At 45.5% G+C, this 22,573-nt stretch overlaps 2 protein-coding genes across 4 annotated transcripts in view; both read right to left on the bottom strand.

The window, feature by feature from the left end:
* Window positions 1-16,760, bottom strand: part of POMK (protein O-mannose kinase) — a 53,646-nt gene extending 36,886 nt beyond the window's left edge. The window contains exons 1-3 of the mRNA XM_008976894.5: window positions 9,076-16,760; window positions 5,034-5,125; window positions 61-156 (exon numbers count right to left, since the gene is read on the bottom strand). The gene's annotated coding sequence lies outside the window, so the exon portion shown is untranslated. The remainder of the gene's footprint in view (window positions 1-60; window positions 157-5,033; window positions 5,126-9,075) is intronic.
* Window positions 16,761-16,857: 97 nt separating this feature from the next.
* Window positions 16,858-22,573, bottom strand: part of FNTA (farnesyltransferase, CAAX box, alpha) — a 30,703-nt gene continuing 24,987 nt past the window's right edge. For all 3 annotated transcript variants that reach the window (XM_008976895.5, XM_034966033.2, XM_034966034.2), the window contains 3 exons: window positions 19,450-19,512; window positions 17,765-17,936; window positions 16,858-17,486 (listed from right to left, as the gene is read on the bottom strand). In XM_008976895.5, coding sequence (XP_008975143.1) covers window positions 17,364-17,486; window positions 17,765-17,936; window positions 19,450-19,512 — 358 coding nt within the window. In that variant the 3' untranslated portion in view covers window positions 16,858-17,363. The remainder of the gene's footprint in view (window positions 17,487-17,764; window positions 17,937-19,449; window positions 19,513-22,573) is intronic.

The raw sequence follows: 22,573 nt of genomic DNA, 5'->3' as shown, positions 1-22,573 counted from the left end.
TGGAATGCTGGGGCACTGGGACAGAACTGGGTCAGAGACAGCTGTGACATGCAGGGTTACCTCCCAAGCGCATCTCCTTCTCCAGCTCAGGTCTCCATCCAGGTACCTGGTCAGTCCATACTCTAGTTGGCGCCCAGGGACTGGTCGGGAAACACCCTGCCACAAAGTACCAAACAGGAAGTGTGTAAACAGAAACTGCAGCTATGTACCCAGACAAATCGCCATAGTCCAAACGGTCCAACTTTCCCAGGGCCCTCCTCCTGCCTCAAGTCCAGGTTTCCTCAGGTTCTCAAGCCCCAGGACAGAGCAGGGCCGTGGGGAAGCCCATCAGAGTCTCTCTGTCCCAGTCTGCTCTCTTCACCTCCATCACTGACTTCCAGCTGCTCATTCCCGCAACATGTCCTGAGCAGCTTCTATGTGCCCAGCCCTGCAGTGGGTGCTGGAGACATTCACACACAGTGAATTACACCAGCATGGTTCCTATCCTGCTGGAGCTTAGGGGAAAAGTCTAGTGGGGAAGACAGACAATAAACAAGTAAATAAATAGGTCTATCATCATCCTGTGATGGGGGTTCAAAGATAGAGAGTAACTGTGTAGGAACTCCCTGGAGGAAGCATCCCAGGAGACCTCTCTTAGGAGGTGACCTTCACACTGTGACTAGAGGCCTGAGAGGAGCCATCCATGAAAAATCCAGGACAGGAAGCTTGTTCCTACCTCCTCCTTGAGAAAACAAAATCCACTCCCATATACAGAGCTGGGACAAGACGTCAATGAAACCACAAAGTTAACAGGAAACGGCATTTCTCCTAAGAACACACTGCAGCCATAAAGTGTCAAAAACCCCCTTTGGATGAAGACTCCTTTTTTACTACCTAGAAATTCTGTTCTCTACAATCACAGACTACCAGAAATTTTGCAGTTTGAAGTCTTATCAGTTGGAATAAAACATCCCACGCTTTCCTGGAGGATCAAAGTCACTCTGACACACAGAAGCAACCTCAGTTCCCAAACAGGGCAGACCTTCAGATAAGGAGTTTCTGGAGATAATCCTGCACATCTATGTTAACCTGGTAGTCTCCAAGGAAAGAGGACCACTTTGCAGTCCAGAATAGATCTTGGCCCCTTTACACTCAGTTCTACATGGCTTTGAGCCCATCAAAACACTACTTCATTTAAATTTGCCTAAACTTTACTCATCTCCAAAATTCTATGATTTTTTTTTTTTTTTTTTGACATAGGGTCTGACTCTGTCACTCGGGCTGGAGTGCAGTGGTGCAATCATAGCTCAATGCAGCCTCAAACTCAAGCAATCCTGTCACCTCTGCCTCCTTAGTAGCTGGGACTACAGGTGCGCATCACCACATACAGCTAATTTTTGTTTTTTTTTTGTAGAGACTGGGTCTCACGATGTTGCTCAGGCTGGCCTTGAACTCCTGGCCTCAAGCAATCCTCCTGCGTCAGCCTCCCAAATTGCTGGGATTACAGGCATGAGCCACTGCACCTGGCCTTTTAAATTTATTTTTATCCCCTCCACGGCTCTACTCATCCCCTGCATCAGTATTCCCTGGAACCTCAACACATTCCAGTACCCCACAGACGCAAGCACACAAGCTCATACTGTTCTGGCGCTCTTGAGCGTACTCCAGACCTCACACTGCTGACTCTCCCAGCAATGGCACACACTTCAGTGCCTCTATGGCTCTAAACCCACAGTAGCAGCCTCTAGAACGCCTTAAACCATCCGGCTGCCCCTTCCTAGAGTGTCCTCGTGCTCAGGGACACACGTGCACCTCACACCAACTTGACCCTTAGCGCACCAGGCCTCTGACAGTACCAAGACCCTTCCCGCACCACCACCACCCCCTACCTCACAGAGATCCACAATCCTCATCCCCGCTAGCACAGGCTCAGGTCTCCCACCGCCCTCCCTCCATCAGATCCCTCCATGAGGTCCCTCCAGCTCTGTTCCATTAGCATGCACTGGGCTCCAACTACCCAGACCTTTATTAGCACATGCACACACCCACCACGGCACAACCCCCACAAGCGCACACCCAGCATTCGAGTCCTTCAACCACCTCCCCTCCATAAGCACCCCATTCTCTCCTACCCTGCAGGCCCCCCCAGACACACACACAGCACTAACACCATACACACCCCCATCACCACACACGAGGCCTCAGAGGCCTATTAGCACACACCCTGGTGCCTCTACCACACTATCCCCCATTAGCACACACACTGGGCCTCTCTCCAGCCATAACCCCTATTAGCTTGCTTTGGAACTTCCTCAACACCCTACCCCTGTGATACACCCACGGGTCCCTCACCCGCTCTGCTGCCCACTTCCCTAAGCACACACTGGGCCTTGAGCCTCACCTGCCATAAGGCTCATCACCACATGCTCTGAGCCCTGCTCAGCCCAGGCCCCCATTGGCAAAGCTCCAGTCTCTCCCGGCTCCACCACCCATTCCCATATCCTCTGTTCCTCTGACCCCCTGCTCCCTATTAGCACTCATGGCACTTCCATCCCCAGCTCCCTGCCCCGGGCCAGGTCAGAGAGGCCCCGAAGGACTCCTGCCCCGTGCCCTCTCAGATGACTCTCTGTCCCTCTGATGAAGATATGCAAGTCCCGCCAGTATGCAGCCTCGCTTATTGCAGTGAGTCAATAAAAGTGATAGGTGTGTCCCGAGTGGCCTTAGGCTAGCTGGAAGCTCACACTCTCCTTCTCCAAACATGTACCACCTGTTCCCCCACCTTCACTCTCAGCTGATCATCTAACGAGATCATCCTATTTTACTAGAAAAACAGAAGCAATCAGAGAGCATTTCCACCAGTTCCCAAGCCCCACCCCAGGTTCCTGTACTCTCCTATTACTACAAACAGTGTGTTACCATGAAACTGGCCCCGAGCCCAGCTCAGGCAAACCCCACGCCCAGCTCTGTCCTCTCATTCTCTCCAACTCACTGCCACTGCACCCAAACTGACCTTATCACAGTCAGCACAGGTGGCCTCCACATCACTAAACACAACAGTCAAAGCATAGCCCCAGTCTTCCTTGATCTATCAATAGCATCTACCGTGATTGATAACTCCCTCCTTAAACGCCTTATATAATTGGTTTCCAGGAAACTACATTCTGGCAGCTCCTCATCTCTGAGTCCACGTAGTGGGGTCCCCCAGAGTTCAGAGCTCAGGCCTCTGCCACACTCCCTGGGAGAGCTCACCCAGACTCAGGACTTTTCATCGCTGCCTGCTGACAACTTCCAAAGGTAAAACTCCATTCCCAGCCTCTCCTCAGAACCCAAGGCTTGCTTCCTTGACATCTCCATGTGGATGTCTGGTGAACAACTCAAAAGATTCAAAAAAAACAACTCAATTTAAAAATGTGCAAAGGGTCAGGCATTGGTGGCTCACACTTGTAATCCCGGCACTTTGGGAGGCCAAGGCGGGAGGATCGCTTGAGCCTAGGAGTTCCAGACCAGCCAGGGTAACATAGTAAGACCTCCTGTCTACAAAAACTAAATTTAAAAATTAGCCAGCCATGTTGGCCTGTGCCTATAGGCCCAGCTACTCAGGAGGCTGAGGTGGGAGGATCATTTGAGTCCAGGAGACCAAGGCTGCAGTGAGCTGTGATCGTGCCACAACACTCCAGCCTGGGTGACAGTGAGACCCTGTCTCAAAAAAATAAACAAATAAAATTTTTAAAATGGGCAAAGGACTTGAACAGACATTTCTCCAAAGTAGATACACAGATGGCCAACAGGCACATACATGAAAGATGCTCAGCTTCACCAGTCATCAAGGCAAACACAGATCAGAAGTGTGACAAGATGGCATTTTACACCCATGAGAATGGCTATAATACAAAAATCAGTAACAACATAGGGGAATGTGGAAAAACTGAAATCCTCAAACATCACTGGTGAGAAAGTAAAATGCAGCCACTGTGGAAAGCAGTCTGGCCGCTCCTCAAAAGGTTAAGCACAGTCACCACACGACCCAGCAACTCCACTGCCCAGTATGTACCTATGAAAACACACACACTCACACACACACTCATACATGAATGTTCACGGAAGCATTATCCACAACTGCCAAACAGTGGAAACAAGCCAAGTGTCCATTGGCAGATGAATGGATAGACAAAATGTGGTACATCCATAAATGGAATATTATTCAGCCATAAAAAATAAAGCACTAATTCATGCTGCAACATGGGTGAACCTTGAAAACATCATGCTCAGTGAAATAAGCCTGACAAAAAGGCCACATGCTGTAAGATTCCATTTACATGAAATGTCCAGAAACAGCAAATTCAGACACAGAACATAGATTTGTGGCTCCCAGAGGCTGGGGAGGCAGGGGGTGGAATAGCTGCTGACAGGGATGGGGTCTCTTTTTGGCTAAAATGTTCCTGAATTAGACAGTGATGATGATTGTACAACCCTGTAAATATGCTAAATATCACTGAATTGTACACTTTAAAATGTCAAAAGTTATGGTTTGTGAATTATATCTTCCTTGAAGTCTCCCCCTAACATTTAAAAAGATAAAAGCATTCCCAGCTCTCAGGCTACGCAAAAACAAGCAGAAGCTGTGGTTGGCCAAGCCCTGCCTTAGGTGATGGCATTCCTCCAGGTCTGCCAAAGGCCCAGGTAACCTCACCCACACCTGGGACACTGGCAGCCATCTGAACTCTGCTGCTTTCTAAGTCTGCACTGCAGCCCAGGTCTCTCCTATGCTTTGCTCACTGGCCTATCAAGGTATGGGATGTCCACTGCAGAACTCCCCAGTCCCCACATGCCCCTCCTCCAGGGTTCCCTCTGTCATGGGCTCATGACCCAACCACCCACTCAAGTTACAGACCAGGTGTGTGTGACTTGATTCCTCCCTCCCCTAAACTCTAAACCAACCAATTACCACATGCAGTCAATGCTCCCACCAAAACCTCCCTCACAACTGCTTGCATATCTCCTTCCTTGCTGCCCTTCCCCTCCACCCCGCTGCGTGAGCCAGCTGCACCTCTCACCTGGGTTTCCACAATAGATTCCCAAGCAGACGCCCAGTTTTTCCTCTCTTGCAGTCCATTCTCAGGATTACACAGCAAACAGGATCCTTTTTCTTTAAGTGTTTCACACACAGAGAAAAAAAAAATCATAAGCATTCATCCAGCTTTGTCAAGTCACACTGCATCATTTTTTCAGATCTTTTTTTAAAGAAATTAAATATTACAAATAGAGTTGAAGACCCTCTGGACTCCTCCCCATCCAATTCTACTCCCCCTCAAGAAGTGATCACTATCTTCAAGTTGGTGGACATCAGAGATTCTCAAACTGTGCTCCCCAGACCTGTGGCGTCATAGCCCAGGAACCTGGGAGAAATGCAAATTCTTGGGTCCACACTCCAAACCTACTGAATCAGAAATGAACATCTGTGTTTTATAAATCCTCTAGGTGATTTGGATGCATGCTAAAGTCTGAAAACCACTGGTGTATATAATTCCTATACATGCTGTCTATCTATCTAATCGATCTTATCTATTTACCTACCTACTTATCTATCTACTTAAGACATGGAGTCTCACTACGTCGCCCAGGCTAGACTCAAGTGATCCTCCTGCCTCCACCTCCCAAGCAGCTGGGACTGACTACAGGGATGGGTTACCAAACTCCGCTTCTCATACATGCTTTTTATTTTCACAAGTATGTGCCCATAAATCATACATATGTTTTCAAGCTTTATACAAACAGTGATGGGCTGGTATTATCCTCTTGCAACTAGTTTTTTTTAAAAGCTCAACATTACGTTTCTGAGATTTATCCATGCAGATGCACAAAACTCAGTTCACTATTTTCAACTGGTTTGATTTTGCCACAATTAGTGAGACAAGCTGTGTATACATCTCCCCAGGCATACATGGAAGTTTCTCTGATACATGCAGGGAGAGCTTTCTTTTTTTTCTTTTTTTTTTTTTTTTTGAGAAGGAGTCTCACTCTGTCACCAGGCTGGAGTGCTATAGCACAATCTCAGCTCACTGCAACCTCTGACTCCCTTGTTAAAGGGATTCTCCTGCCTCAGCCTCCTGAGTAGCTGGGATTACAGAGCTGGGATTACAGGCACGTGCCACCATTCCCAGCTAATTTTAGTATTTTAATAGAGACGGAGTTTCACTATGTTGGCCAGATGGTCTCAATCTCCTGACCTCGTGATCCGCCCACCTTGGCTTCCCAAAGTGCTGGGATTACAGGCATGAGCCACCACGTCCGGCCCACGCAGGGAGAGCTTTCTAAAGCACGGATCTGATCCCACCTTGCTTAACATTCAACAGCCCCCCACTCGGCCCACAGGATCAAGTCCAAACTCTTATGTGGCCTCCTGAAATCTAGCCCCTATCTGCTTCCCTAAACCCTCCCTGCACCCCACTCTCTGGCCCCTGAGCTTTCCTCAAAGGCTCCCTTTCTGGGATACCCAGGCCCCGGCTTCCTCTAGATTCTGAGCACCAAGAGGCCTGCCTGCCTGTCCTGTTCACCACTGCACCCCAGTGCCTGGCACACAGCGGGTACTCGGCAAAGACGCACCAACTGCCTGGTCACTCTGCGCCTCTCCCTCTTCATGGCCTCAGCCGCACAGGCTGCTTTCCCTCTCCTGTGTTCGCTCCACCGAATCCGCTCTTCCTCTCCTCACGGCTCCTGTCTTCTGAGGACCCTCATCTGCCACCTCCTTCTCCAATCCAAGTTTCCCAGCTCAAACCCTGCGATAAATCCTTTCAACCCTCCAACCCTCCTTACCCCTAACCTCCCACCAATCCTTCCTTGCCACTAGTGGATTCAGGTTTTATGGGGCCTGAAGCTTATACAAGTTGGGGTGAGGAGTGGTAATTCTTTAAGAGAAGAATAGTTATGAATGTAAAAGTGCTGAGCCTTTTGCCAGAGTTTTGGCAAGAGGATTTGTGCAAGGTTTTGGAAGTTATTTGTGCAAGTGAAGAGGCTAGAGGCTTCATCATAAACCCAGATCTGCTTGTCATTCACCAGACCCATGTAACTTGCCCTGTCCACTTCTTCATTTCCACTCAAAGGCTGCCAACATCAGCTATAAAACTCTGTGGGACTCTAGAAATGCATATTTTCTAATCTCTCTTGGACCCTCAGCATTACTCAGAAAACCTTTAATGCATTTCTTGCTGAATTCAAATTTCATATGCCCCAAAAACTTTTTATATATCCCTAAGTCCTCACATTCACTTCTGAATCCTCTCTCGACAAAACCAAACCAAACCAAACCAAAACAAAACAAATAAAAAAAATACCCAAAAATTCATTTGACTTTTATACACTGTCAACTTCACACCAATTCTGTGAAGTGGATGTAATTTTGTTATTCCCATTTCACAGATAAGACAACTGAGTCCGAGGTGAAGTAATATATCTAAGGTCACTGAACTATACACAGAAGAGCCAAGTTTTCTGGCCTCAAGCCCATTCTTCCCCTAAATACCGCAATGCTCGGGAGTTGAACTAAATCAAACCCAGCGTGGTCAGCTAGGGGCTGGGCTGGGGTACCCTGGGACTGCCGGTTTCTTAAAGAAGACTTCAGCCCACCTCAACCCCGATTTGCTTTTTTGTTTCAGAGGCATATTCTGGAGTAGGCCGCCCAGAGCATAGCATGAGGCTGTGTGGCTGAAGGAACTTTCGTGTCCAGAAGTAAGCAAAAACCACTGAAATTTACTGGTCCTGAAAACAGCCTGCGCATTAAGGAATAAAGATGGTGGGGCAGGTTGGGCAGGAGAAATTCAGGCACGACTGAAATGCAAAGCATTTCTGACACTGATAGGAAGGCTTATTGATAGAGAAAGGCTTGGGACCCACTGCTCCACATTTACAGCTTAAAAAGAAAAGAAAAGCAAAGGGACAAAACTAGTTTTTACCGACTTACAAGATATTTTCTACAACTAGGGAAGACACAGAGTAGTGTCATCCAATACAGTTTAGAGTAGAATTCCATTGTGCCAATAAAGCACAAGGTACATTAAGAGGATTATTTTAAATATTCTGAACGCTTATTTAGCCTTAAGGTTCTATAGCAAAGGCAAAGGGTGGCAAAGACAAGATTATGCAACAAAACAGCGAAATTTTGCTTTCTAAAAAAAAGAGAAGAATATGATTACACTTAACACCTCCTGGCAACAATGATCTCGTGCAGAATAAACACCCAAAGGCAAAGAGCTGAGACAGAGTCCTCGGTCCTTTCTGGTTTTTTTGTTTTTTGTTTTGTTTTGGTTTTTGTTTTTTTAAACAGAGACAGCCTCTGCCGGACCCAGTAGCTCACGCCTGTAATCCCAGCACTTTGGGAGGCAGAGGCGGGCGGATCACCTGAGGTCAGGCGTTCGAGACCAGCCTGACCAACATGGGGAAACCCCGTTTCTACTAAAAATACAAAAATTAGCCGGGCGTGGTGGCGGACGCCTGTAATCCCAGGAGCCAAGACCGCGCCACTACACTCCAGCCTGGGCGACAGAGCGAGACTCCGTCTCAAATAATAATAATAATGATAAAATAATAATAATAGAAACAGCCTCTCACTCTGGCCCCCAGGCTGAAGTGCAGTGGCGCGATTCCGGCTCACTGAAACCTCCGCCCCCGCCGGGTTCAAGCGATTCTCCCGCCTCAGCCTCCGGAGTAGATAAGACTATAGGCGGCGCCACCGCGCCCGGCTAAGCGCTTTTTTACGGAGACAGAAGTTCCGCCATGTTGCCCAGGCTGCTCTCGCCTGAGCTCACGCGATCCTCCCGCCTCGGCCTCCCAAAGCGCTGGGATTACAGGCTGGAGCCACCTCGCCCGGCCCTTCTCTGGTTCTTTAACGTCCCGCTACCGCGCAGAGGTGGACGCGGAGATAGGGGCTGGGCGCGGTGGACACGGCCGCTCAGGCCCAGCGCAGCCTCCTAGGGAGCCTCCGGACAGGCCGCGGGCAGGCTGCGGGGGGTGCGGCCCAGGCCACGTACAGGGTCCCCCGGGAAACCCAGCTACACCCCCCCCTCGCCCCTTCGCCCTCTCACCCCTCGCCGCAGCACCTACCTGCAGCCCAAGCCTTCTGCGGCCCCTGCCACCCCGGGCCAGCACGCACTGGGCCTACTGCGCTTGCGCGTTCGGAAGCGCGTCCTGGGCGGGCGAGCGTGGCGCTGCTGCCCCCTGGCGTCCTCCTCTGGCCGTGCACTGAAGCCGGAGCGAACGCCGCGGCGGTACCAGCGCGCACCTACCCAGTCTCCCTGTCTGGCTTCTGCCTCCCGAACTTGGGAGAACGATTTTGTGTTGACCGACTATTGCTTCAGCCTGGAGCCAGGCTCATGCAGAGCAGCTGTCAGATCTAGACGCACTGCGAGGCCTTCCAAAGCGTAGTCCTCAGACCCGCGGCATCTGCAGGGACCTTGCTGGAAAGGCTGATTCCCAGCTCCGGCCCAGATCCGCCACTCGGGGACCCAGATGCCTGAAGTTGGACAATCGCTCTGTAAAAGAAACTGTGGGGCTTAGCCTAGACGCAGTAAAGCTGAGCTGCACACATCAAGCGCAGCAGACAAGACCGTGGCAAGCCTCCGCGGAGGGGCAGGACTGGGCAAAGGCGGGGAAGTCCGTCGGGGGCCGGCCAGGAGCCCTGCCGGGAGCCCAACACGCACTCGGGCGCTTGCTCCGGGAAACCGAAAGGGAGGCTTGCAGCATCGAAGTCAGCTGGGTCATGGAACGTCTAGGTTGTGTACATCGGAAGCGTTAGCTGCTTCTACACTGACACACTGCGAAAGTCCAGAATCAAGACAGTAACATGGTGTGGGTTAAAAAAACTGAGCCTGTACTAGCTATCCAAACAGTATTAAAATTAACAGAAACGTTTGCCTATCACATGGACAAACAGCGGTAATACCTCCTGTCGTTACAGTACAGTCTGAAAGTTTCCTCACACATACAAGTGAGTGTAAATTGGAATTCCTCCTACGTGCCCTAGCAAATCCATTTCTAGGAATTTATCCTTCAGAAGTAACATGTCTGTGGCCGGGCGCCGTGGCTCATGCCTGTAATCCCAGGACTTTGGGAGGCCGAGGTGGGCGGATCACAAGGTCAGGAGACCGAGACCATCCTGGATAACACGGTGAAACCCTGTCTCTACTAAAAATACAAAAAACTAGCCGGGCATGGTGGCGGGCGTGAGAATGGCGTGAACCCGGGAGGCGGAGCTTGCAGTGAGCCGAGATCGCGCCACTGTACTCCAGCCTGGGCGACAGAGCGAGACTCCGTCTCAAAAAAAAAAAAAAGAAAAAGAAATAATATGTCTGCAAGATGTATGCACAAGAGATCTTGCTGAAGCATTGCTGATAAAAGATATTTATAATAGAGAAAAAAAGAAACCTGAATGTATAACAATAGGGGTTTCTGAAAGAAATTATATTACATCCACATAGCCATGAAAAATACTAACGGGTGCACAGTTTCAGTGTGAGAAGATGGTAAAGTCCTGGAGATGGATGGGGGTGATGGTTGCACAACAGTGTGAATATACACCAATAAATTGGGTGGAGGCCGAGAGCTCGGGGCCGTAAGCAAGCCTCCGACGCTCCGGTCCCCCGGACCCGCCTTTTAAACTCTTATTCTAATTCCTTTGTCTTCGCTGGACTCGGGGTACCCGCCGGGTGGTGTGGGGCTGGTTTCCCCAACAACTTCACTCTAGCCTGGGCAAAAGAGCAAAGCTCCGTCTCAAACAAACAAAGATAGAAACCAACCAGCAGCTCTCCTTGCTGAGTTCTTTGCCACGTGGCCACCATTTTGTGCCCACAGGCTTTTTGGGGGTGCTGGAAAAGGTGAAATTTTAACACTGATGAAAAATTAGAGGAATTAAATTCAAACAAAAAATTAAAAATAAAAAGAACAGCAGAATTTGACGCACCATCAAACTGGTTGAAGATGTGTCACCCATCTTCAAGCTGAAGGTAGTCCAAAGCCTGAAACTGAGTGTCGGGGGCACACACAGAGACTCGGGAGAAACCCTCTGATTCTGGCTCGTGGAGCAGAAAAGGAAACTCCTAACCCTCAGAGGGAGTGAAGAAAATTCCCTGTTCTTTCTATTTTCTTCTTTTCTTTGCACTCCAGCCCCCAGTCAAGCCCAAGGCCAGAGCAAAAAGCTTCAGCAGCCAAAAGTCTGAGGGAAAGAGAGAGTCCTTTCCATTCAGTAGCACTGCAGCTCCAAGAGGACAGACACAAACTTGGTGTTTTGTTGTTTTTAACTGTTTCCCACTGCTGTGGCACAACTGTGGAAGTGGGCAGCTCCCCCAAGCCAAACTGAAAGTGGGAAGTTTCAGACCAGCGCACTGAAACCTGAGGGAACCTAAAAACACTGAGAAGATAGCGGAAGGTGAGAGCATCTGGCAAGCAACCTCACAGAGTTGTTTTTGAACTCTTGGGCTCATCGCTGACCTGCGTATCATCGACTTAACGAGCACACCAAACACTCAGAGAACTGTGCTCATGAACAGATTTTTGTTCCGGTACCAAACTACGGGAGGATGCAGCCACGAGACAGATCCAAATAGCCCCACAGAGGGTATGAACACAGAACTCACTTTGGAACATGAACCCCAGAAGAAGACCGGAACCTGCAGGCTGTCCCTAACTACTTCATGTGCTTGCTTAAATTAAACTGTTGGCCAGGCGCGGTAGCTCACACCTGTAATCCCAGCACTTAGGGAGGGCAGATCACCTGAGGTTAGGAGTTTGAGACCAGCCTGGTAAACATGGTGGAACCTGGTCTCTACTTAAAAAAAAAAAAAAAAAAAATAGCCGGGCATGGTGGCGGATGCCTGTAATCCCAACTACCCGGGAGGTTGAGGCACAAGAATCACTTGAACCCAGGAGGCAGAGGTTTCAGTGAGCCAAGATCACAGCACTGCACTCTAGCCTGAGTGACAGAGCAAGACTCCTTCTCAAAAAAAAAAAAAAAAAATTAAAATGCCAACATTCTCCATAGGATTTAAACAAGAATTAGAGCCTCATAATATTCAAAATGCGCAGGATACAAAATTGCTAGGCATATGAACCATCACAAAAATCTCCACTTGCATGGGAAAAGATAATCAAGAGTCACCAACTATAAAATGACTGTTAGGATTATCTGAAAAAGACATTAGTTATGAAAATGCTCAAAAAATTATAAACATTCTTGAAACAAAAGTTAAAATAGAAAGTATGGGGCTGGGCACAGTGGCTCGCGCCTGTAATCCCAAGACTTTGAGAGGCTGAGGCAGGTGAATCACTTGAGATCAGGAGTTCGAGACCAGCCTGGCTAACATGGTGAAACCCTGTCTCTATTAAAAATACAAAAATTAGCCGGACATGGTGGCAGGTGCACTCAGGAGGCTGAGGCAGGAGAATCGCTTGTACCTGGAAGGTGGAGGTTGCAGTGAGCCGAGATCGTGCCATTGTACTCCAGCCTGGGCCACCGAGCGAGACTCTGTCTCAAACAAATAAAAAATAATAATTTTAAAAAAGAAAGTATGAGTAAAAAACTTGGAGAAAGTAAGAGGAACCAAATAAACATTTAAAATAGAAAAGTACAATAATCAAATTTTAAAACTCACTGGATAGATTCAATGGCAGAATGGAAATGACAGAGGAGTCAGTGAACATGAAGACAGATTAATAGAAATTATCCAAACTGACCAACAGAGAGGAGGGGAAAATTAATAAAACTTCAAGCACCTGTGGGACATAACAAAAGGTCTAATATTTATGCCATCAGAATCCCAAAGCAGATGAGAAAGAAAGCACTAAAAAGTTTTTGAAGAAATAATGGCTGAAAACTTCCCAAGTTTGGGAAAGAAACACCAACCTACAGATTCAAAAAACTGAGCAAACCCCAAATGCAATAAATCCAAAGACATCCATGCCCAGACACATCAAAATCAAACTGCTGAAAAATAAAGACAAGGAAAAAAATTGAAAACAGCCAAAGAGAAATGCCACGAGCTCTAGGTGACCCACAATTCTAATGACAGTGAATTTATCCTCTGAGATCACGAAGACCAAAGTGGCACAACGTTTTTCGAGTGCTGAAAGAAAAGAATTGCAAGCCCAGAATTCCATATGCAGTGAAAACATCCTTCAGGAATAACCTTGAAATAAACTAAGATGAAGGAAAACTAAGAGAATTTGTAGCCTGCAGACCTACTCTAACAGAACTGCTAAAAGAGTTCTTTGGTGGCTCAAGCCTGTAATCCCAGCACTTTGGGAGGCTGAGGCGGGCAGATCACCCGAGGTCAGGAGTTCGAGACCAGCCTGGCCAATATGGTGAAATCCCATCTCTACTAAAAATACAAAAATCAGCTGGGCGTGGTGGCACGTGCCTGTAATCCCAGCTACTCGCAAGGCTGAGGCACTGAGGTTGCTTGAACCTGGGAGGCAAAGTTTGCAGTGATCTGAGATCACGCCACTGCACTCCAGCCTGAGCCACAGAGTGAGACTCCATCTCAAAAAAAAGAGAAAGTTCTTTGGACAGAATAACAGAAATGAAAGAATAACAGAGAATATAAATAACTGGGTAAATGCGATACACTCTCCTTCTTTTCTTGAGTTCTTTAAAATATGTTTGGTGGTTTAATACAAAAGTATTATAAGATTATCTGATGGGTTTTTGTTTTTTTGTCTTTTTTTTTTCTGTTTTTTTTTTTTTGAGACAGAGTCTCACTCTGTCACCCAGGCTGGAGTGCAGTGGTGCGATCTCGGCTCACTGCAAGCTCTGCCTCCCGGGTTCACGCCATTCTCCTGGCTCAGCCTCCCGAGTAGCTGGGACTACAGGCGCCCGCCACCATGCCTGGCTAATTTTTTGTATTTTTAGTAGAGATGGGGTTTCACCGTGTTATCCACGATGGTCTCGATCTCCTGACCTCGTGATCCGCCCACCTCGGTCTTCAAAGTGCTGGGATTACAGGCGTGAGCCACCGCGCCCAGCCTCTGATGGGGTTTTCAATGTAAGAAATGGTGAACGGTAAGGAGACATATGGTGGTAATGTTTCCATATGCCAACTGAAGTGACAAAATATTCTAAATAGGCTGTGAAAAGTTGAATATTTTGTAACCCCTGGAGTACCACTAAAACAAAATAAAACCAACTAGAAATAACAGAAGATAACAGGAAATTCTCCAAACCCCTGAGAATTAATATATATATATATATTTTTTTTTTTTTTTTGAGATGAAATTTCACTTTGTTGCCCAGGCTGGAGTACAGTGGTGCAATCTCGGCTCACTGCAACCTCCGCCTCCTGGGTTCAAGTGATTCCCCTGCCTTAGCCCCCCAAGTAGCTGGGATTATAGGTGCGTGCCACCACACCCAGCTAGTTTCTGTATATTTAGTAGAAATGGGGTTTCACTACATTGGCCAGACTGGTCTCAAACTCCTGACCTCAAGTGATCCACCTGCCTCAGCCTCCCAAAGTGCTGGGATTACAGGCATGAGCCACCACGTCCAGCCTAAAATTGTCACTTGAAAGCTCACATTTTTGGCCTGGCACGGTGGCTCATGCCTGTAATCCCAGCACTTTGGGAGGCCGAGGCTGGTAGATGACCTGAGGTCTGGAGTTCGACACCAGCCTCGCCAACATGGGGAAACCCTGTCTCTACTAAAAATACAAAAAATTAGCTGGGCGTGGTGGCAGACGCCTATAATCCCAGCTACTTGGGAGGCTGAGGCAGGAGAATCGCTTGAACCTGGGAGGCGGAGGTTGTGGTGAGCCGAGATCATGCCATTGCTCTCCAGCCTGGGCAACAAGAGTGAAACTCTGTCTCAAAAAAAAAAAAAAAGAAAGAAAGAAAGAAAGCTCACATTTTATCATTGGCAACATTCCGTTGTTTTCCTTGAAATAACAAACTCATTTTTTAAACAGTTTTTGAGACACAGTCTCACTCTGTCACCCAGGCTGCAGTGGCACGACCATGGCTCACTGCAGCCTGGACCACCCTGGCTCAAGTGATCCTCCCACCCCAGCCTCCCGGGTTGCTGGGACTACAGGCGCACACCACTCTTCACTAATAATTTTAAAAAATATTTTTGTAGAGATGAGATCTTGCTGTTGCCCAGGCAGGTCTTGAATTCCAGGGCTCAAGCAGTCCTCCTGCCTCGGCCTCCCAAAGTGCTGGTACTATAGGCATGAGCCACTCCACCCGGCCTCACTATGCTTTTTATTAAGCTGTCTCTATGAGCTCTGTTGAGTCCAAAGTCCCAAATCCAATCAGTTTTGGGTCACCGATTATAGTTTCTGAGAGTAATTGCTTTTTTTTTTTTTTTTTGAGACTGAGTCTCGCTCTATTGCCCAGGCTGGAGTGTAATGGCACAATCTTAGCTCACTGCAACCTCCACCTCCTGGGTTCAAGCAATTTTCCTGTCTCAGCCTCCCAAGTAGCTGGGATTACAGGTGCCTGCCACCACGCCTGGCTAACTTTTGAATTTTTAGTAGAGATGGGGGTTTCACCATGTTGGCCATGCTGGTCTCAAACTCCTGACCTCAAATGATCTGCCCGCCTCGGCCTCCCAAAGTGCTGGGATTACAGGCATGAGCCATCGTGCCCGGCAGAGAGTAATTGCTATCTTATGAGAACTTTTCTATGTAGCTTTTGATCCTTATGACACCTTTGAAATGGTCTACATGGAAATGGCACTTTATGGAAGCTTCAAAAATAAAACTGGAAATCTTTGGATTCTAAAAATAACAAAAACATGTAAAATGTTAGAACACTACATATATTTTCTTCAAAAAGTATTAAAATATTATTTCCTAAATTTATCTTGAGAAAGGATGACTATGTAACGCTGTATGATTTCCTTAGTTGTATTTTGGTGCTTTGACATTGAACAAAAATTACAGATAAAGTGAGACTGAGGCCGGGCCTGGTGTCTCATGCCTGTAATCCCAACACTTTGGGAGGCCCAGGCAGGCAGATTACTTGAGGTCAGGAGTTCATGACCAGCCTGGCCAACATGGTAAAACTCCGTCTCTACTAAAAATACAAAAATTAGCCAGGCATGGTGGCGGGCACCTATAATTCCAGCCACTCGGGACGGTGGGGCAGGAGAATTGCTTGAGCCTGGGCGGTGGAGGTTGCAGTAAGCTGCGATCACGCCACTGCACTCCAGCCTGGGTGACAGAGTGGGACTCCTTGTAAACAAAAAATCAATATATAAAAATAAATAATAAAGTGAGATTAAGTGCAGGTACAGCAAGCTAGCTTGCTAACCACTCCCAACTCCTTCCTGGCATGGCGTCCTGCATCATAAAAGGCTAGAAAGCTACAAACTACACTTCCCAGATTCCTCTGCAGTTAAGCTTTTAAGACATCCTGTTGGTTCCTTCCAATCAGATGCACTGCAGTGAGCCTTTAATTTGGAACCACACTACATGGGAAAAGCAGCAGATGTGCTTTGCGTGGAACGTGCAGACACAGCACAGTCCTGGAGCTGGCAGCCAGGATCGTGGCTTCCTCACTCCTCATCCAGCAGTTTCCTGATTCTGGCACAGGCAGCAGCAACGGGACGGTCCAGTTGTGTAGCATGGTTTGGGAATGTCTTTCTGAAAGATCAGGCAATTCTTCTGTGAGATATTTATATACCTGAATAAACCCTTTGGGTTTAAACTACCTTGAGTGGATTTTGTCACTTTCAGTCAAGAACTGACCAATTTACATTTTAACATTTCCTCCAACACATCATGTTTCTAGTTTACAGTTTTATAGCAATATTTTTTCTCAATTGCTTTTCTAAGCTGAGACAATGTGTCTTGTATAATATATAGTTCAATGCTATTAAAAAATCAAACTTCTATGGCATTGTTTTTAGATACAGCTATAATTTTATTACAAAACCGTTCTTTTGGCATTAGTTGGTTACAGTGATAGCAAGATAATGTGAGTGTGCAGACCAGCTCTGATGGAACGACTGTATTCCCTGCTTACTGAACCAAACTTCGGCTACCTCACATCCATTACATACAAGTGACCTGCAATTATTACTGCTACAAATCTTGACGCATGTACCACTGAGGGAGGAGCTGATGCTAAGGGATTAGATTATATGTTGATAAGACTACAAAAGTTCCTTTATGGGACTTTTTCTTCCTCCTCCCATCCAATGACTTTGCTTTAGAAGAATCACATTACTTAGAGCTAGTCTGAGTAGCAGCAGCACCCAAGGAGCATCAGTTCTTGTTAAAAAGCAATACCTGTGTGATGCACTTTTACACCACAGGCAAAGGGAAGGACCACTCTCGTGTGAAACTCCTGCAGGGTCCCTTAATAAAAAATAAAAGCATTCCATCAAGTTCTTCTGGATGGTGTTATTGCTGTACATTTGTTGCTGAGTCATTTTCTGTGCTGTGTTTGCTTTGAAGGGATCTTCCAATGTATCTCCAATATTCCTTTCTTATAGTGTCCTTTTCTTTAGCTAGGATTTCACATAACTGAAAATGAAAAATAAAAATTAAAGTAATATGTAATTCAATTTCAAGCGCAAATGCCTTTGAGCCAATACAATTTAACTCAAATCACATTCAAATGAAGACACACTATTAAGAGTCACAGGCTGTGTTGCCAAGTGATGTCAATGCTGCCCCTAACCAGAAATAGCCCTGCACTGAATTCTGAGGAATGATGTTGAAAGGGGACATGGATATTAGTGGTATTGGGCAGATCAATTCTGAGATACCAAAAATGACAGCACTGAGCCCCACCAGCTTACCTCTAATGCTTTATTAAGAATGTCTTCCTTATTGTCACACTGATTTTCTAGCATGTCTTCATAGATATCCACAAGAAAGGCAATTAGGTAGGGGGAACTATGACTTGGTTGTAAATCAAGTAATTGATTTAACAGATTAGGATATTTGGAAAGACCACGATCCTGCAAAATCCTGTAAACAACAACAAAAAACAAACACTTGATTTTGTGAAGGAAGAACAAAAGCAGTAGAAAGATCAAGAGAAAATAAACCCTGAAACACAAACAAGAAAAGGAGAGTTATTTTGAATGAATGACGCTGAAACTATAATGAAACTTTTAAATTACATGAGTCTTATCATAGATCATTAGTTAATTAAGAGCTGGCCAGGTGCAGTGGCTCATGCCTGGGAAACACTCTGGAAAACAGAGGCAGGAGGAACACTTGAACCCAGGAGTTCAAGACCAGCCTGGGTAAAATAGCAAGATCTCGTCTCCACTAAAATTTTTTTAAAAATCAGCCATGCCTAGTGGTGGCACCTATAGTCTCAGCTACTTGGGAGGCTGAGGTGGGAGAATCACTAGAGCCTAGGAGATCGAGACTGCAGTGGGCCACGATCATGCCACTGCCCTCCAGCCTAGGCAACAGAGTGAGATCCTGTCTCCAAAAAAAAAAGGATAATTACAAGCTAAGTAGAAAAAGTTTTTAAAAATGAAGTTTAAAAGTGTTCATTTATAACTTAAACTGTACAACACACAAAATAAATCATCTTAAAAAGTGAAGGACAAAACCAGGAGAGATGTTCGTCTTTTTTCTTTGAGACAGGGTCTCTGTCGCCCAGGCTGGGGCACAGTGGTGTGATCTCGGCTCACTCTGACCTCCACCTCCAGGTTCAAGCAACTCTCGTGCTTCAGCCTCCCAAGTAGCTGGGATTACAGGTGTGCACCAACATGCTCAGCTAATTTGTATATTTTTAGTAGAGACGGGGTTTTGCCATGTTGGCCAGGCTGGTCTCGACCTCCTAGCCTCAAGTGATCCGCCCATCTTGGCCTCCCAAAGTGCTGGGATTGCAGGAATGAGCTAACATGCCCAGCCCTCGTCTTCTCTTGAGATGGCTTCTCATCCCTCGAGCTCTCCAAATACTACAGGCACCTCCCCTGACACATCTCCAAGGGTAACTGGTTCCATACTTTGTGCTCTTTGAGCCTAGTTTCCTTGAAGACCTCTTATGTTCAAGAAGGAGCTTAGTTACGTCAGTGGCCAGGCAAGTGAAACCTTTTCTAGTTGAGGAGTAGGTTAACCTGAAGGCGGAGATCTCTAGAAATGAAAACAGAAAGGTTGGCTGCCCACTGGCAAAATCTACCTGTAAACTACCCCGCTTTACTGTGTTCCTGAGCCAACCAGAGCCTGGGGGTGTGTGTGTTCCATTCTTTGATGTAAAGACTACAGGATTCTTAAATACAATTAAAATGGCATTATTTACTGGTGGATTATTCTGAAAACAGTGTTGGTAGGTACTTGGGAGGTGCAGAGAAGGGCAAACTCCCAGAGAGTTTCCATAATGCTGTTATACTTCTGCTCTTAGGTTCAGAAAAATGAAAAATTATTTACTATCCTTTTGGAATCTGATTATGGAATACACTCCATGATGCATCATATAGCCACTTCTTTTTTATATATAAAAAAAGCAAAAACAACCTCTTACCCTTTCAAATAGTTCCATGCACTTTCATTATGTGGTACTAGTTTAATCATTTCCAGAGTGTATCTGCAAGAAAAATATATATATACAATTTTAAAAGAACAGTGCAATGATGAGACACAGTTGTTTTTTTTTTTCTGAAACGGAGTCTTGCTCTGTCACCCAGGCTGGAATGCAGTGGCACAATCTCAGCTCACTGCAACCTCCGCCTCCCAGGTTCAAGTCATACTCCTGCCTCAGCCTCCCGAGTAGCTGGGACTACAGGCGCCCACCACCACACCCAGCTAATTTTTGTATTTTTAGTAGAGACAGGGTTTCACCATATTGGCCAGACTGGTCTTGAACTCCTGACCTTGTGATCCGCCTGCCTCGGCCTCCCAAAGTGCTGGGATTATAGGCATGAGCCACTGCGCCCGGCCAAGACACAGTTTTACTAAGACTGTGGCACAGCTTTGTAAACACACTTTCACTTATGTCAGCGTTTCTTAGTGTACTGTGGCACCTCTCTCAGTCATATTTAAATCAGAGAATCCCTTAAGGCTGCAGCTGTCAATTCAGTTCTAGGGAAGGACACAAAACTAATCTAAAAGCTTCAATTCACAATAGGAAAAAAAGGAACATAAAATATTTCCTTTAAATAATATGGAAGATTTTCCTTTTGAAGGAAACATCAGCTAAAAGAAGGAAACTTTCCATTTATTGGTAAAGCAAGCAACCTTGGGAAAACAGTCTAAGCTCTACTTACGTCCCAACAAATCCCTAGTCACTGAAATAGGAGAATTTACATAATCTTTAGCTATCATTAAAAAACGGCATGGAAATTACATAGGCAAAGAATAAAAATGAAAAATCAACACAAGAATGTATTTCTTATATTCCAAAGCAAGATGACTAGTAAACTGTGATGTGATTCCCTGTCAAAATGGGTGCTCCATACCTTTATCTTCCCCTTAAACAGATTAAATGTAATTCAGACTCAATTATCACAAATCCCAAGGAAGCCACAGAACTTGCTTTACCACATAATTGCTCAGATGAGTAAGTCACTGACTAAAGCTTGGTAGTCTTGGTTCTGCTGCAGTGCTGTTACTATAAATTTTTTTTTTCCACAGAGTAATAATAAACTCATTCAACATTATAAAAATATTTTTCCAACTACTTTTACATGACTTAATGTTTCCAATTATTTGCGAAACCATGTCCCCACAGGTCTTAGCTGGTCCTTGTTTAAGATTCTTAATTTCATTTTGGCAATATCTAAATTTTTATTTACATACATGTGTACTAAAGCATTACCTATTTTTATGGTTAAAACATGAACTTTAGCTGGGCATGGTGGCTCACATCTGTAATCCCAGCACTTTCAGAGATCAAAGCGGGAAGACTGCTTGAGGCCAGGAGATCAAGACCAGTCTGGGCAACATAGTGAGACCTCATCGCTACAAAAAATGTTAACAATTAGCTGGATGCAGTGGCACATGCCTGTAGTCCCAGCTACTCGCAGGCTGAGGTGGGAGGATTCCTTCAGCTCAGGAGCTCAAGGCAGCAGTGAGCTATGATCCGTCACTGCACTCCAGCCTGGGTGACAGAGTGAAACCCTGTCTCTTAGGAAAACAAACAAACAAAAAGACCGATGAACTTTGAGGTCAGGCTGCCTCGCTTCAAATCCTGGTCCCATAAATTATGTGCTCTTGGGCAAATTACAGAATTACCTGGAACCTCAAGTTCTTCATGAAGTGTCTCACAGAGCTGTTAGAATTAGTGGCATATAGTAAATGCTTGATAAATGCTGTTATTGGTAGTACTAGAAGACTATGCAGTCATAGTCTAGAAAAAGGGCCATGACACATTAACTGAAAAGGCAATGCCTGTAACATTATTATCTAGGTTGCTGTGTATAAATGTTTGCAAGTGTATTTATAAAGTTTGGAAAAATTCACCCAATTATAGCTCACTCTGGAAAATGGGATGTGGGATGAAGAACAGTAAAAGACTTTGACTTTTTACTTTATAGAATTTAGGACAATTTCCCCCCATAACTACATTGCATTACTTTTATAATAAAAAGAAAAAGATGACAAAAATAATTATGTACATCTATCTGTGTATGCTTAGAGTTAAAAAAAATTTAACAAACTGTAAATTCTAGATACCTACAGCTACTCTTCACATTTTAAATACTTCTTTTACCCATCTTAAAAGGAAAATAAATCCTAAGTATAGGAAGCTCTTTTAGATTCTTGGGTAATTATTTCTGTTTCTATTTGGCAACAGGAAGCCAGTGATCTGCCTCTGAAAAGGCTAAACATTTGCATTTTGAAAACTCTTCATATTCAATTTTTAAAACGCTTTGTTACCGCTAACTACTGTCAATCTTTAGACGAATAATGTTCAATAAAACTGCCAGTGATGATGGAAATGTTTTGTATGTGCTGTCCAATATGGTAGTCACTAGCCACATGTGCGTACTGAACGCCCGAAATAGGACATGTGCAATGAAATAATTGTATTTTTAATTTTTTATAATCATACCGATTGAAACTTAAATAGCCGTATGTGGCTAGTAGCTACCATACTGAACAATACAGGAATACCTTGCAGATATGGAAGGTTCAGTAAAGCAACTTTATCACAATTAAGCAAGTCACACGACTTTTCTTTTTCCCAGCACATATAAATTATGTTTACACTATATTGTAGTCTAGTATGCAATAGCATCATATCTAAAAAAACAATGTACATACCTCAATTAAAAAATACTTTATTGCTAAAAAATGCTAATGATCATCTGAGCCTTCAGCAAGTCGTAATCTTTCTGCTGGTGGAGGGTCTGGCCTCCATGTTGATGGCTGCTGACTGATCAGGGTAGGGTGCTGGGTGCTGAAGGATGAGATGGCTGTGGCAACTTCTTAAAATAAGACAACAATAAAAGATTTCTCTGTAGCATGTGATGCTGTCTGATAGCATTTTACTCACAGTAAAACTTTTCAAAACTGGAGTCAATCCTCTCATATATCCTGCTGCTTTATCAACTAAGTTCAGGTAATATTTACAATATTTAAAATCCTTTGTTGTCATTTCAACAATGTCATTTCACAACGTCGTTACCAGGATTAGATTCCATCTT

Source organism: Pan paniscus, chromosome 7 (genome assembly GCF_029289425.2).
Source record: "Pan paniscus chromosome 7, NHGRI_mPanPan1-v2.0_pri, whole genome shotgun sequence".
Classification (NCBI taxonomy): Eukaryota; Metazoa; Chordata; class Mammalia; order Primates; family Hominidae; genus Pan; species Pan paniscus.
The sequence above is the reverse complement of the archived record's forward strand: the minus strand, read 5'-3'. Positions and strand labels throughout refer to the sequence as shown.